The sequence below is a fragment of the Suillus clintonianus genome (assembly GCF_016758775.1).
Source record: "Suillus clintonianus strain FC179 chromosome Unknown DEU56scaffold_4, whole genome shotgun sequence".
In the NCBI taxonomy this organism is placed as follows: Eukaryota; Fungi; Basidiomycota; class Agaricomycetes; order Boletales; family Suillaceae; genus Suillus; species Suillus clintonianus.
Genome location: NW_024539228.1, coordinates 806,466 through 822,076, shown reverse-complemented (window position 1 = coordinate 822,076; position 15,611 = coordinate 806,466). Strand labels below are relative to the sequence as shown.

At 49.1% G+C, this 15,611-nt stretch overlaps 5 protein-coding genes across 5 annotated transcripts; 4 read left to right on the top strand and 1 right to left on the bottom strand.

The window, feature by feature from the left end:
* The first annotated feature begins 205 nt into the window (after positions 1 to 205).
* Positions 206 to 1,494, top strand: DEU56DRAFT_770812 (galactose mutarotase-like domain-containing protein). Its single transcript, XM_041351433.1, has 4 exons — positions 206 to 303; positions 368 to 650; positions 700 to 1,162; positions 1,210 to 1,494. Exons 1-4 carry the CDS (start codon positions 256 to 258, stop codon positions 1,334 to 1,336), a joined length of 921 nt encoding a protein of 306 aa, XP_041214550.1. The 5' UTR covers positions 206 to 255; the 3' UTR covers positions 1,337 to 1,494.
* Positions 1,495 to 7,569, top strand: DEU56DRAFT_770809 (uncharacterized protein). The gene is made up of 21 exons (XM_041351432.1): positions 1,495 to 1,825; positions 1,872 to 3,051; positions 3,099 to 3,170; positions 3,219 to 3,275; positions 3,325 to 3,378; positions 3,428 to 3,652; positions 3,701 to 4,175; positions 4,226 to 4,340; positions 4,388 to 4,687; positions 4,735 to 4,933; positions 4,981 to 5,127; positions 5,178 to 5,310; positions 5,358 to 5,601; positions 5,657 to 5,784; positions 5,834 to 5,986; positions 6,036 to 6,215; positions 6,264 to 6,421; positions 6,472 to 6,603; positions 6,656 to 6,826; positions 6,880 to 7,127; positions 7,181 to 7,569. The coding sequence occupies exons 1-21, from the start codon at positions 1,615 to 1,617 to the stop codon at positions 7,456 to 7,458; spliced, it is 4,860 nt and encodes a 1,619-aa protein (XP_041214549.1). The 5' UTR covers positions 1,495 to 1,614; the 3' UTR covers positions 7,459 to 7,569.
* Positions 7,570 to 8,206: 637 nt separating this feature from the next.
* DEU56DRAFT_725356 (uncharacterized protein) lies at positions 8,207 to 11,438 on the top strand (the record flags this gene model as incomplete). Its single annotated transcript, XM_041347861.1, has 3 exons — positions 8,207 to 10,207; positions 10,258 to 10,446; positions 10,500 to 11,438. The coding sequence occupies 3 exons, from the start codon at positions 8,207 to 8,209 to the stop codon at positions 11,436 to 11,438; spliced, it is 3,129 nt and encodes a 1,042-aa protein (XP_041214548.1).
* A 245-nt stretch (positions 11,439 to 11,683) lies between these two features.
* On the bottom strand, positions 11,684 to 14,979 carry DEU56DRAFT_384942 (DCP2-domain-containing protein). The gene is made up of 9 exons (XM_041345953.1): positions 14,417 to 14,979; positions 14,298 to 14,369; positions 14,037 to 14,244; positions 13,885 to 13,983; positions 13,680 to 13,832; positions 13,536 to 13,627; positions 12,200 to 13,484; positions 12,061 to 12,136; positions 11,684 to 12,014 (listed from the first exon to the last, which is right to left on the bottom strand). Exons 1-9 carry the CDS (start codon positions 14,722 to 14,724, stop codon positions 11,986 to 11,988), a joined length of 2,322 nt encoding a protein of 773 aa, XP_041214547.1. The 5' UTR covers positions 14,725 to 14,979; the 3' UTR covers positions 11,684 to 11,985.
* Positions 14,688 to 15,553, top strand: DEU56DRAFT_770793 (uncharacterized protein). The gene is made up of 5 exons (XM_041351431.1): positions 14,688 to 15,152; positions 15,202 to 15,255; positions 15,306 to 15,335; positions 15,385 to 15,471; positions 15,531 to 15,553. Exons 1-4 carry the CDS (start codon positions 14,736 to 14,738, stop codon positions 15,445 to 15,447), a joined length of 564 nt encoding a protein of 187 aa, XP_041214546.1. The 5' UTR covers positions 14,688 to 14,735; the 3' UTR covers positions 15,448 to 15,471; positions 15,531 to 15,553.
* The last annotated feature ends 58 nt before the right edge of the window (positions 15,554 to 15,611 follow it).

Below are 15,611 nucleotides of genomic sequence, written 5' to 3'. Positions count from 1 at the left end.
AGGAATCAGGAGGTGTGAGAGAAGTGTCGAGAGTGGGAGAGGGGTATGTCATGAGTGAGAGATGGGTATGTCATGAGTGACAAAGTGAGATCAACGTGGAAGACTAAAGTACCAAGTAGTGGCGATTCCACCTAAGGGCAGGCCTTTCGATTCAGGCCGGGGGATCGGGCCGCCAGCCTCCTCCCAGGGCAATCCCAGGGGGTATATTTCATAGTTGCCAACTCAGTACCTCAAGCTTACCATCTACATTGAAAGATGCCAGTCAAACAGGTTTCTGGGCGAGTCACTTTGACTCATGCAAAGGTCTGTGATGGACTAGACCCAAAGCAGACAGCACTGATCACTGATTATCCTGATTCTCGAACAGGGCTCCTCTGTGGAACTACTTCTGTACGGTGCGACAGTCATTTCATGGAAATCTGGAACCATCACCAAACCTCAACCAATTGAGCGGCTATTCGTCTCATCTAAAGCCGCCCTCGATGGCTCAAAGCCCGTGCGGGGAGGCATCCCGGTTATATTCCCTTGCTTTGGAGCTCCTACTCACCCAGAGCACATGGGACTTCCCCAGCATGGTTTCGCTAGAAATCAAGTGTGGACATTCGATAGCATTGTGATGGACAATGATGCGGGCGTATCGGTGCGGCTCAGTAAGTGTGGCTCCACAGGATTTGTTTCGTTTGATATATTTTCTCCCAGCGCTTGAGCCAACTGCGGGTATCACAGCAAAATATGACAAACCATTCCATCTGGCTTATGTCGTTACCCTAGCTGAGCATCAGATTAGTACTGATCTCCACGTCACAAATACGTCGACCTCCACGGCTTACCCACCGGACAACCTCGAATTCCAGGCTTTGTTCCACAACTATATTAGGGCCCCTGCGAATGACGTCCTTGTTTTCCCATTGCAAAACAAGAGTTATTATGACAAGACGGAGCTGTCTGAAGAAGCCAAAAGCAAACCGAAGGTTGAGACCAGAGCAGGAGTTGACGTTCGTCAGTTCACCGACTCTGTGTACGAAGATGCAGGGGGGAAATACGAAGTCACATGGCCAGGAGGTGGCGTAGAGATCACAGCCCGGGAGCTAAGTGATGTTGTTGTCTGGAACCCTCAGCAGGCCGCAGGTGCGAAGATGGGAGACATGGAAGACGGCGGATGGTGAGCACTTGTAGTGGGCTATGCACTTGGATTCTAACATTCTGCAGGGAAAGGTATGTTTGTGTTGAGCCAGGTTATGTGAGGGGATTCGCGAAGATAGAGCCAGGCAAGACATGGGTTGGGCAGCAAGTTATATCTGTCATTCACCACGAAAGGAGGATCAATCAGTTGTGATTAGCCCTGAGGAATCGCATACTTACTCAATGCCGCTAGACCACTGAGAGAAAGATATTTAGATTTTGCCAGTAGTAAGTAGTTAGAGTAAAGCTGGCATGTGTTGGAACTTGGTAGTGCATGTGACAAACTTCAAAGTTTCCACGTGACATGCGCGTCCGATAGTCATGACGTTGTTGAACGTTGAACGTTCAAAGTGACTCTGCCCTCAAGCTCACTGCAGTCAATGAGCAACATTAGATCTTCCACGCTCCTTATATTGTATAACAATTAGTATCATGGAGCAGGAGGCTACACTTCGAGTACTCATCAATCAAATTGACTACACTGTGGCCTCCCCTGGCGCTCTCGACAACACATCTCTCCCTCGAGTGCCTGTGATACGTATTTATGGGGCGTCGTCTAAAGGAAAGAAAGCATGTGTGCATGTGCATCAAGTGTACCCTTACTTTTTTGTCGAGTATGGGGGTAAATTGAGTCCCGACAATGGTGTGTGGATTCAGTTTCATTATGCTCTCGAGCTGACTCCAGTCAGTGAACCAGTACATCGCAAAGTTATCTCGTTCTTTGAACCATGCTATCGCCATCTCGATGAAGCGCAATCCACACTCGCGCAACTCACAGTTTGTTCGGGGTGTGATTCTCGTCAAAGGCGTTCACTTCTATGGATTCCACTCGTCATATACGCCGTTCTTGAAGATTCTTATCGCGGACCCCGCATTTGTCAACCGTGCTGTCACTATATTGCAGTCTGGAACTGTTATGCGAACACGCTTTCGCGTTTACGAAAGCCATTTGAGCTACATCCTACAATTCATGTGCGATTTTGGCCTCTATGGATGTGGTTGGATCAATCTCGCGGAAGTCTGGCAGCGAGGACATGAAGAAAATGACATTGAGATGATGGAGCCATCAATGTTCGACGTATCATCATACTTTCGCCAATCCCGCATGCCGCTGGAGGTTGATGTCGCTGCTCATCAAATTCTGAACCGCCGTCTCCTGTCCGCACGCAACATCCACCACACACTGGAAATACCTTCACCGCCTTTACCTTCTGAACCGTTTGTCCTGAGTGTCCGTGAACTGTGGGATGATGAAAGACGTCGAAGGCTTGCCAAGGGCCTCCCTCCAACTCCCGTTCTTCCTATTGATTCAAGCAAGATGTCGAGAGGCCGCGGGAACGAGTGGGTTGCGGAAGCGAGGTGGTGGGAGGAACTCAGAAAACGCATTGAAAAGGAACGAGATCCCGAGCCCACTTTCACAGGCGGTGCGGAACTTTGGGAGAAATGGGTGATGACCACTTTTGAGAGCGTGGAAGCCCTCTGGGAGGCTGAGTGGAGAACTTGGAAGCCAGCTCGTAAAGAAGCTACTGGTCATAATGGACAGAGCGCTCATGGTTTGGAAGCCGAGGACCAGGAGAATCCTTTTGCGCAAGCTACGCAAGATGGGTCTTCGATAAACCGGAAAGGACCACCGCAAAGTACGGATGTCGATGTCGACGAGATGTTGCTTTCCACGCAGGAGATGAGCCAGATGATGGACCGCGAAGACCAAGAATGGGCGGACTTGCAGGCGGGAGACAGCATTGCAGAGCCTGACGCTGCCGCAGATGATCCGTTGACTGAAGATGGGCCTCCTCCAGACTTTGGGATAGACGCGCCCAGTCCCTCTGGTGAGGTCGAAGATCCCACTGGTACTGATGGGGACGAAAGGTTTAGTTTTTTATTTGGCCTTACTCTTGTACTCATGCCTCCCTCAGCAGACTCAGCTCTCCTTCGCCAGGCCTTTGCCGAACAAATTCATTCCGCCACTTATGGCACAATCTGGCAATGTAGGCAACGTCTTCTTTTGAAAGCCATCATTAATGAAGTAAGAACAGCCGTAAGCGAGCGAGGAGTCTTTCAGCATCTTCAGACCTCCCAGCAACTCCTACCAAGTGAGCACGATTACTTTCATGGAAGGGTCTTTCATTCGTGCATAATTAGGAGAACGCGGTACACGAGTCACGAGGCCGCCCACCATGCGACTACGCCAATAATGTAATTGTTGAAGTTAGCGCATCGAATATTATTGAACAGTTTCAAACAGGAATGCGCTACCATCAATAGTTTCTACAAAGCCCCTAACACAGCGGGAATCATCCCCTGACTTATCTGATTCATCCGATAATAGTGCCGGGCGCGATTTTGAGGAGAACCTGTTCCAACCTCGAGATGAACAGTCGATTGATGTATCGGGAACGCCGAAGAGTTTACAGGACTCCATGAGCCATCAGGTTGAATCGTCTGTGCTGCGCACCAATGCAGTTGTGGGGTTGGTCTCGCGAAACTTTACAAATCGTTCAACGCTAATAGAAACAAGAGATTTACGACGACACAACTCCGTTCAGCGGAATGAAAGTTCTTTGCAGCTGACCTTGCCAAGAGCTTCATTTTCAAGCCATGTACCACCTACTTCAAGCCCAACTACTGCATTCACATTCGTTGTACCACCGCCATCCTCCTCTGAACTTTTCAGGACCATTGAGACATATGGTGTCCCTCGGAGGGTTTACCGTGATCCTTATTACTCCAAGCGCGCAGATGCTCCAGAGCACCCAAGAGAATATGCGGGTCTACTATATCACCTCAAAGGTGGAGAGGGACTAGACACCCTGGACCATTGGAAGTCTCATGGAAGTCAGTTTCACACGGGAAGAGCTGTGCGTCCTGTGAAGGGCACATATATGTCGTGGGGATGGGAGTATGCTGCCCTACCTCCGAGCAAGACTCGAGTGATAAAATGGCTGAAAGAAAACCCAGCTCGGTTGACCGCGAAGGCCAAGATGCACTCTCAGGTAAGCTGAGTATGCTATGTCTAACCAACACATCAAGAAAGGGCATTTAGATTGAGGGCGGTACCCAAATGAATCCCTATGGCGTGAAATCAATGCCACATGTTCGATCTGACTCCAACACCAGAGTAGCCCAGCACATGTCCTTGTTTTCCCTGGAAGTATTTGGTGAGCACCGAATTGACTGTTTGCCATCCGCTCACTTTCGTTGCTAGCTCCTTCGCAGGGTAACAAAGTACCTGACGCAAATGTTGATGGGATTGTTGCAATCTTCTTTGCTCTCGGGGATGATGATATTCATTCAGTGTTTCACGAACGAGGCATCCTGGCGGTCAAGAATGCACAACTGGATCCTCGTCGGATACGCGGTTTCCCGTTGGAGATTGTCGCTGACGAACTGGAGTTACTCAATCGGATCGTTGACATTGTAGTCGAGTTCGATCCAGATATAATCGTCGGTTGGGACGTTCAATCAGCATCTTGGGGCTATCTCAATGCTCGAGGAAATCACTATGGTTCGTGCAAGGTCTTTAACAGTTTTTGGTAGTTAATACTCGTGAAGGGTTTGACATCGGCGAGCTTATATCTCGAGCCCCTAGCAAGGATCCTGCTGCAAGAAACGATCTATGGAGTCAGAGGACAACTACCACGTTCAAGGTCACTGGTCGCCATGTGTTCAACGTCTGGAGAATCATGCGAGTTGAACAGACACTTTCCATTTATTCTTTCGAAAATGTAGCCTTCCAGTTACTGCGTAGAAGGTATGCCGACCAATCCATCATCATTATTTTTCCACTCATCTACACAGGGTCCCTCGTTATATTCCCGAGGTCCTAACAACTTGGTATAACAGTACAGATCCTGTACACACTTCCCGCGTCCTCCGCTACTTCCTTGAACGGACGATCATGACGCTGGAAATCCTCCAAGAAGCCGAAACAACTACAAAAAATGCGTGAGTCCTTGATGAAATTCTATTCAAATCCTTTTATACAGTGTCACCAGAGAGTTTGCACGCGTCTTTGGAGTCGACTTCTACTCTGTAATCAGTAGAGGCTCACAATTTAAAGTGGAGTCATTCATGTTCCGCATCGCGAAGCCGGAGAGCTTCGTTCTCCTGTCTCCTAGCAAACAGGATGTGAGCTCGAATTATGCCATTCGAAATCAGTTAACACTGTCTCCTAGGTTGGAAAACAAAATGCTGCAGAATGCATGCCTCTCATCATGGAACCCCTTTCCGCCTTTTACAATGGACCCCTCGTCGTGCTCGACTTCCAATCACTATATCCATCGATTATGATCGCTTACAATTATTGCTACTCAACCTGCCTCGGCAGAATAATGGACTTCCAGGGCCGTAACAAGTTTGGTGTCGTGGACCTCCAAAGACCACGTGGACTCCTGGAAAAGCTGCAAGACCATATCACAGGCTAGTTATTCTTTTTGTGGGCTTTCGTCCTTGTTTTTTGAGCTCTCGGCTATAGTTGCGCCGAATGGTATTATGTACGTGAAGCCTGAAGTGAGGAAGGGTTTACTTTCTCGCATGCTCACGGAGCTGTTGGACACCCGAGTAATGGTCAAACAGGCGATGAAAGTTTCGAAAACTGATGAGGTAATGCGTATTCGCCAATCGTCTGACTTCAATAACCATGGTCACACAGGCGCTCAGTCGAGTTCTGGACGCACGCCAGCTCAGTCTAAAATATATCGCTAATGTCACCTATGGATATACGAGCGCCACATACTCTGGCCGCATGCCTGCTGTTGAAATTGCAGACAGTATTGTACAAAGCGGCAGGGAAACCTTAGAAAAGGTTAGTATTTTAGCTACGTGGTTTCGCACGAGCCTGACAGTAGAGTCAGGCTATAGAAGTCATCGACAGCACTTCTAAATGGGGAGCTAGAGTTGTTTACGGGGACACGGACTCACTTTTCATATACCTTCAAGGAAAGACAAAGGAACAGGCTTTCCACATTGGCTATGATATTGCGGATACGGTTACGGCGATGAACCCAGCACCCATCAAACTGAAATTTGAAAAGGTCTATACATTCTGAAATGAATGAATCGACTACTAATGTTTGGACTAGGTGTATTTGCCATGTGTATTGATGGCGAAGAAAAGATATGTTGGATTCAAATTTGAGAATCCAGACGAAACTGCTCCGGCATTCGATGCGAAGGGGATTGAAACTGTCCGTCGTGACGGGGTACCTGCGCAGTCAAAAATGACAGAAACTTGTTTGAAGTGAGTAGGGTTTCGTATTCTACGACATGAAAGCTTAAGTTTGTGGCAAGAATCTTGTTCCGTACCCAAGATCTTAGTCAAGTGAAGGACTATTGCTACGAGTCATGGACGAAAATTCTTCAAAACCAAGCGTCAATACAAGATTTTGTATTTGCAAAAGAAGTCAAAATGGGAACATACTCGTACGCGAAAGTCTATTGATGCGTTATATGTACTGAAACAAATTTACATCAGTGAAAAGGCACCACCTCCGCCTGGTGTAGCTGTCGCCGCTCGAAGGATGATGGAAGACGAGAACGACGAGGTTCAATATGGCGACCGAATTCCATATGTGATCATAAGAGGTGAACCCCAGACGCGGCTTGTGGACAGGGCGGTGTCCCCGGAAAAATTATTACAGAATAAGTGCGCCTTTTATCCTTGCTCTTGTCGTGGAACTGCTAATATCCGCCATCCAGGCACATGCAATTAGATGCTTCGTATTACATATCCCGCGTTCTGATCCCACCACTCGAACGTGTTTTCAACTTGGTGGGTGCTGACGTTAGAGCTTGGTTTGACGATATGCCGAAAGCCATCCGAGTCAATCATCCAAATCCTCTTGCGATGTCTCCCAAAAAACAGAGGATCACAGCAACTCGATTCAAGATAGATGAACATTTTCAGAGTTCCCAGTGTCTTGCATGCGGCGGCTTGTCTTCAGACGGTAGGCCCACGTATGTTATCGTCTCTCTTCAAAATCAAACGATTTCATGACAGGAATCTGTGAAATCTGTCGGAGAACACCCCAGGAAACAATGCCTACCCTCCTTGAACAGATACGAAAAGGAGAAGCCCGGCTCCTGGACGCACATCGGGTGTGCGCGTCATGTGCATCCACTGCAAATGCCGAGCCAAACGAATGCATTAACATTGACTGCCCGTGGTTGTTTGATCGAAAAAAAGCAGAAAGAAGGACGGAGTTTCTTGAGGGGCTAGAAGGAATCATGGAGGATCTTGAAATTTTAGAGGATCACTATGAAGGTACACCAGACTGAGACATATGTCCTTACTCGCGCTATGCTCATAGTTAAAATGTCCTTTTCGCCTATTGTCGGTTTTTTTAGTATTGCCAGGCTCCAGCTGAGTCTTCAGTATACAATCTTTCAATCTTTCAAAGGCTGTGCTTACTTTAAGAGTGGGTCACGGACGCGAAGGTACGGTCATGTGACGTACGCGTCCCACGTTTGTTGATGCATTGTTTGGTGCTGGCTTTAGTGGGCTAGTAGCTAGCCGAACCACCACTGCCGCGAAACGAGACTTGCACCAGCTGCAAACGCGAAGGTAATATGGCGCTTCCGACTCCCGGGATCGTGGCATGGACGACTTCTATTCGTACATCTATGGCAAAGGATTCATGTCGGCAATTATTCGAGGACCAAGTTCAAACTCACGGCTTCATCTTCCTAGACGATTACCTCGAGAATATCTTGGCTGGTCCAAAGCAGGAGTGCGTGAACTGATTTATCCTTTTATCTATTCTGAACATCTGTAGACCCATCATCGAGTTCGTCAAAACACCCGCTCGAAAGAAGGCGGCGCCCAAGCGAACCAGAGCAGCCACTTCAGCAGCGGCAAAGGCGCAAAACTCCATTCTTTTGTCCCTCGAGGTATTATATCTCTTTTAGGACTGATATATTGAGAGTGATGTCTGTTCTGCAGGAGGAGGACATAAGCAAAGAGAACCAGCCACCTGTCAACAGCTTTCATAAAGCCCTTCTTCACGCCAAGCAAACTGCAGAGTCCATGGGTTCTCATGCAGACAGCGACTGCACTGAACCAATCTCTCCGCAGCCTAAGCCCGCGGGCACAACTGTAGGCGAGCACGTCAGACATGACCTTGATCTAGTAGAGGATGATTTGGCACCAGAGGTAGAGAACACGACGGTATCACTCGATACCTTCCACTCTATTCCCCTTGACTCGCCGAAACCTACCCGCGCTCAAAAGACACACACTGGGAATCACACTCAACCACTTCCTCAAATATCATCAGCCAGCCCTACGATCGCTCATGCCAGGGATGCATTGACTGCTCCGCTACCCCTTTTGCCTGCGTCCAGTTTCGCCCCTGCGTTAACTACTATGGCGGTGCCACTTAATGACTCACCGTCTCGAACTCTTGCGCACAAAAGCAGCGCATCGCAGTTTCCAACACTTCGCGCTCCATCCCCGCTACGTAAGTCAATGCGTGTCGCAATAGAACCATCTACGGGCGCTGGGATTCTTGCGCCAGCTGTTGCTGCACCAACACAACCTCCCGCATTGGGCAAACGTACATCGTGGCTAATGAAGGCCAGAGAGGTGAAAGCCATGGAAAACATCGTCCATAGCAAGACAAGCATTCTCGGCCCGGGTGTTGGTACAATGAATCCCTCTGTGAACACTGTTGCTCCCTTGAAGCGGAAGAGTGGTGACATGCTTGCTGCTGCACCTTTGACTTTAGACAAGACCGACGAGGGACGTAGAGCGAAGGTGGCTAAGGCCTCCGAGTTTGATTCCGCTCCACAAAATTCGAAGGACCCACCCGCTCTGAACCAGGAGACAGCCATGCTGACTCAAGCTCCTTCCTTCGCTCTGGCACCAACTAGAGCTGTGCATCTCCCTGAGGAGCACTGGGAACCCCTGAACGACAAGGAGGATGAGGCTAGTTTTATCGGAGTGTTTAAACGTACAGTTGAAGGTCTTGGTGCCCGTGCGGGAAAAAGCATGGGGAAATCCCTTGGTGGGGGTGCGGCAGCCGCCGCGCTTGCTGAAGCTCGTGCTGCCGCAGAAGCAAGAGTAGCGGAGAGGAACAAGATCACTGAAGAAGAGCTCACGGAGTCAGAGGACTCTTCCGCGCCATGCACTGAAGAACTCCAACCGGCAGCTGAAGATGTTTACTCAAGAAAATCAGAACGCAGACTCAGTCTCTCCGACATTGTCTCTACTAATGAGAACCCGCTAGCTATTCAGTCTTCGTCTGCGGCGGATGAGAGCATCTCAACTACCCCACCCAACTCCCCACCTCCCACTCGTGCTTCTGGCTCCAGCTTCGTTCCCCCTCCTGGTCCAGTGTTTAACAGGCAACCTCCTCAGGTGTTCATGCCTCCCATCTCGAAGCAGATTGCACCCCTCACCAAAGAATTCTCTTTCAATTTGCCAATAACAACTTTTACGCTTCCTCCGCCAATATCTTTGGGTCTACCGGCAAGACTTACATCGCCTCCGTCTTCCTCTCGTCCCCCTCCGCATGCAAGCGGTACACAGCAATCCTCACAAGCAAGCACATTGTCAGACGCTGTCTTTGATCGAGTGGAGGATGTTCCAGCCTGGATGCCCTCTTCTCAAGACACCGAATACACAGACGGTACAGAGTCCCAGATTCATCGGGCGAAATTCGCTACACTTGAAGATGACGATGATGATAGTTGGCCCCTCGAGGAGAAGTTGGCCGCAAGCGAACAGGGATGGACTCCTTTCAACTTCAATAACAAGGAGGACAGCATGACATGGAGTACACTTCCTACTGAATCTCAGGGACCTACCAGGACCAGAGGTGATCTGACCGGCAATTCAGCGAAGAACGCTGTCCAGCAAGATGCAATCCCCGGCGCCTTCGCCATGGATATAGATAGTGACGTTGTTAAGGTCCAGGACAATGGAGTCGATACCCTCGAACCAGAAACCGACCATGAATCAGTTATGTATACGAGCGATCTGAGCGATGTCATCAAGGCTGGCCAGTCCACTGTTACTCTTATTGAGGTATGTACGCTTTTGATCGTCAGTATTCTTGATACTTAAACTAGTAACAGCCGAAGTCTGGTGACATTCCGCGGAGCGAGAGCCAGTTATCTATGGCTTCGACGTCTTCGTCTTCGCAGCAGTCACAGATTGGATTCTTCGGTCAGGCCACAAAACTCGTCAATAGCATGCTTGGCACGGGAAAAAAGGTCAAGCCAGAGGTCAAGAGCCTTCAGCTTGCAGCTGCTGCTGCAAAGAAGGTATATTATTCAGTCTTACTTTGAGTGTTTCGTGGGACTCAAGTATTATGTAGCAAGAAGAAGAAGCCCACAAAAAGGCCGCCCGTCTCAAGGAGATGGAAGCGAGGCGCCAGGCAGCGCTTGCTCGCAAGGCAGACGAAGAGAGGTCACGCGCTGCCGAGGAGAAGAAGATCAAGGAGGAATCCGAGAAGCGTAAACGTGAGCGCGATGAGACCACGGAAAAGCGGCCTCTCAAGACCACTGCTGTGCCTAAGAAGGCGGAGGACGACGCGACGAAGAAGCGGAAGATCACTGTCGACGATAAGAAACTCGAAGTCAAAAAGCCACCTTCAAAAGACAAGAAGGATGCCCCTCCTCCTCCCAAGTTGGCGAAATCCAGTTTGGCTACTCCTGCAACAAAAATTGCTTCTGCTTCCAAGAACCTTAAGGTCCCCGCATCGTCTGCACTTGTGTCTTCTGCGACCTACAATGCCTCACAGAATGCCGCTGGGTCATCCACAGTTAAATCCGCAGCTACCGAAGTGAAATCAAGCAAAGTTGGTCCTCCCAAGGGAAAAGCCAAAGCTGTACCACAGGAGAACGAAGATAAACTTCCCTCCGCCGTGGTGCAGAATCAGATGGCAGCGCGTGCAATGGCCCAGCTACGGGCAGCTAAGCAGCAGCCACCTGAAATTGCTAGCGAGAGTATTGAGCTTCCTGACATCAACAGTGAATACTCAGACTCGGAAGATGAAGATCGGGTACGAACGTTTGATCCTCCTGATTGGGCTCAGTCGCCGGAGCTCCGACAGGCATTGCAAATGCAAAGCACAGTCGACCCGGATGACATATTCGGAGCGATACGGCCCCTGCGGATGGAGGAACTGTTCAGGACGAGGCAGAGTCGGTTTAGAGCACGGACGAGTTCGGCAAATTGGTCAGGTTCGGACAGACTGACGGTTGAAGAGGAACGAGAGTATGCCCGTCGCATGGGTTTTACCAAACATGCCTGACCTGATTTGCCTCTACTTTTTAACTAAACGTACATGTACAACAAATTCTTATTTTGCTGGTGAGCATCGCTTCAAAAATGGATGAGTATGATGAAACTTGGCTTGAATTCGACAGTCAAGAGACAAGTACAAACGTATGAGCACAGACGAGGCCAGCTGATATATCTGGTTAGGATGAGAATGGAGCTACAAAACTACACGGGGTATTGCGACAAGACCAACGATGACACCGGAACTAGTACTGTAGATTCAAGTATGAGGGAGTGACGAAGAGAAAGATGGCGAGAGTGGGCAAACGGATGATAGCAATTATTGTACTGCAGCAGCAAAACGTAATGAACGACGAGAATGACGATGGTTCACGTCAAAATCATTGAAACCCGCAGTAAAAAGGGACAAAAAGAAAAAAAGATGATTCAAAAGTAAAAGACCACAGGTAAGGAATAAGTGCAGGAGAAAGGGCGGAGTAGTGCCAAAAAGAGGAGCGTGCGCGCAGCATATACATTATGGCGTTGATGACAAGCAAAATATATGATGCAGGGTGGGGTTATAGCAGAGATATAGGGGTGTAATCATCTATAGCCAGCATTAACGGGGGCTTGCACCGGTGCAGGTTTATTACCGTTTAGGAGTGAAAGTAGCTGAGCGCTGTTGGTAACAGGGGTCCGCGAAGGGATTGGCAATGGGTGGAAAGTTGTCTGTAAAGCGTGGGCAGACGGTGGGATAACAGATAATCGAGCAGGTGGGACTTGAGCACTGACTGGGAGCATCGCAGTTGAGAGACCAGTTACCATATGGGGACCCGCAGCCTGATGAGCGGGGGGGAAGTGTGCTGAAGGATGTGGTTGATAATGATGGGCAGGAAGGTAGCCTTGTAAGTAGGAGGGATGTGGATGAGAAGTGTGAGGCATTCCAACAGGAAGGGGTGGTGGCCCAGTCAGCAGCGACAACAACTGATTTTGCTGGGTATTCCGAGGGGAATAGTCATGGGTAACAAACTGACTAGAGCGTGGTCTCACTTGAAAAACGTCGTCAACAAGCGGCGGCTCAGAGTATGCGGTGCTGGCGTGGTGAGAAGTAGATGGAAGATGATATCCGGCTGGCATCGAGGGAGTATAACCGAATAGTGGGCGAAATTCAGCTTGCGGATAGTGCGTAGGTGGTGGAACGGAAGCCGACGGTCCTGGATGACGGACGCCAGATGCATTGCCAAAGTTAGTCATAGTTGGCAACTCCCTACTGGGCAGAGTAGGGGTCATGCGTGAAGACTCGTCAGCCACTGCTTCCAGTAGGGCCAGCTGCCTCAACGTCTTGCCTGAGGCAGGCACCTCCGTAAGGCGCGGAAGGTAGGGCGATATGTCGGCAGTGCTCGAGGTACGTCTTGACGACAACGATACCTTTCGAGAGGAAGTGAAGGATGAAGTGGAAGATGCGGCGGATAATGAAGCGGTCGAAAGGGCTCCTGACGAAGGAGTTCCAGGAACATGGGATGGTGAAGTTGGTAGTATGGATGATTCGACATAGGAAGCCTGCATGCTCGAAGATTGGGGAACTCGAAGGGGATGCGTGGAGGACGATGATACGCTTGAAAGCCTTTGTTTCGGAGGCGAAGAAGATATCACAGGCGTTTCTGAGTGGGCAGAAACACGAGAAGACCAATCGACGATATTCTGCTTCGCCAGTGGGGTCGCGTTGTGAGCGAGCATCGAGAGAGGTGATTTAACGGGCGGGAGAACGAGCTGAGGCTTTGAATCGTCTTGCTTAACAGCTGAGAGCGTCAGAGAACTGAGTAAGCGAGCAAAGTGCGGGTCCATGTGTTCAGCATCGACAACTTGCCCGTCATCTGACTCGTGGGTAGCTACGCAACGGCCGGTCGCAGGAAGTGCCTCGCTGTACTGGGGAGACGGCGTCTGAGGTTCGCCATTGTCTGCCGAGGATGAACTAGATTCATGTGTTCCATTATCCGTACTTGTGTATCCTCCAGTCTTTCGCGCTCGCCCCTCCATCGCTCGAGGCTTGTTGGCAGTGACGAATGCCTTCAAAGATCTACTCGAAGTTCACAATCATTGTTATACACAAGGTATAAAGGAGACTCACGCGATGAAGGGAGAAATTAAATAAAATTTTCCCGGTGCTGCTTTGTTCCGCCTCCAGGTTGGAAGATCAGTTAACTTGAACCACTCGATCCGCTACGAAAAAAAGTTACGACAAGAAAGGGGGGGCGCAACCAAATGAACGTACACTTATCTCCTTGCGGGTCCGAGTTTTAAAAGGAAAGTCTTCCGGGACACCGGGTACCACGAAGAGAGAGATCCGTTGCTCCTTGATCGACATTTCAATTACGTTTGCAGGATTCAGCTGACCTGCCAGATTATAACCAGTCTCCTCAAGTACCTAGCGGAGTGTTTCAGGTCGCCGGACAGAAATTGTGGACAACACGACGCACTTCTCGAATAGCACATTCATGGGTAGGCTCGCTCTCGTTTATCTTACCCTTTGGAAACCCCCAACCAGAAGACGACTTCCACCCCTTAACAAGGATACACTAAAGAAATCAGAGTAAGCTAGGTTTCATTCCTGAGCACGGAGAGGACACACCTTTTCCCATGTATCGTTTAACATAATAGCACCGCATACAGGGACTCTAGTCTTGTACTGCATGAAGGTATTGAAGGCTTGTTCATGATCGTGACTCCACTGGTGTAACAGAGGACAAGCTTGGAAAAGCATTGCGGAGAACTTCTTCAGCGGTAGCGATGGAAATTTGGGATTTTGTTCCCGAATGAAGTCTTCATAGAACCAATGCCTATGAGAAAAATATGAGCCGAAAGTGAATCGCAAGCACTGCGGTGAGCTTACGCTTGCTCCACCTGGAAACATATCCGCTCAAGAGACGAGAGTTCTTCCTCTGGGAGATTTAAAAGAAAGCGACTTTTTGGCGTAAGAAGAAGTTGAAATATAGGTAAAATTGAATATACCTGGACAGATCTTCAAGGACCTCCTCATGCGTTGCAAGTTTATAGGAAAAGCGTTCAGCGGAGTCTACTGGAGGAGCAGGATGCATTTCTGGTGATGAGGACGAGGAAGAAGTCATGTTTAAGAGAAAGAAAAAGAAAAGAAATAAGTAAGGAGAGTCAGGCGGCCAGTGTTGGAATTGGATCGTTGTATACACAGTTTGGATGGAAAGACGATTGATGGACTTGTTGTTAGCAGGAGTGATAGCGTATGATTCCACGTAACAAACACGACACAACACATATCCTTTGTCACGCACTGGCTTGCTCATCCCCCCCTAGCATGCGTGACTTTGTACACCACTTTTACTTTGACCCGGTCACTAAGAAGCTCATCGATGAGGCAGTTGCATTCAATAACCAAGCCCACGTCCTCTCTAGACAAGGCGATTACGCCGGTTCAGAGCGTCTTCACCTGCGTGCACTCGATATTAAACTCAGCGCAGTTGGTGAGAATGACGTTACTGCTGTCACCCGCAATGAACTCGGAGAAGTCTACATCAAGATGGGCAGAATTGCGGATGCTGAAGAGCAGCTCAGGAAGGCTGTTTCTGTCCGCTTGAGGACAGGGCCTGCATATGATGCTGCAGTCTCTCTCGAGAATCTTGGTCAGGTTTACGAAGCAAAGGGTAACTTTGAGGAAGCGAGGAAGGTGAGACGGTCCCACCCTGGAAACATTATGGTCTGCGGAAACAATAAGGTAGGTACCACTGTCTCATCTTCATGACACCCGCTAATAGTGTTGCTAGTGTCCTGGTAAGACGTTTCATCAGAGCCAGCTTTTAGCTTGTTCTGGATGCAAGGTGCGTAACGTCAGGTCGTATATATGACTGAAGAACTGAGTTTTTTTTAGTCCGCCTTCTATTGTGGAAAAGCCTGTCAGGTGAGCTTTCGAAATTAATATTACCACCATAATACTTAACAAATCTCAGGCCAAGGACTGGCGCGCTCGCCACAAAAAGCTCTGCAAAGCGTACACAAATACAGACCACTGATTTCCCTCGAGACTTGATAATCTTGTGAGGAGATTTACCAGCTTTCATTCCGTTTCTATGAGGTAAAATGTGTTTTTGCACAGCTGTCGCAACGGTACAGCAGGCATTTAATCTAGTGAAGTACATGTATCACAGTGGCCCAGGTGTCCATATAATACGATCGA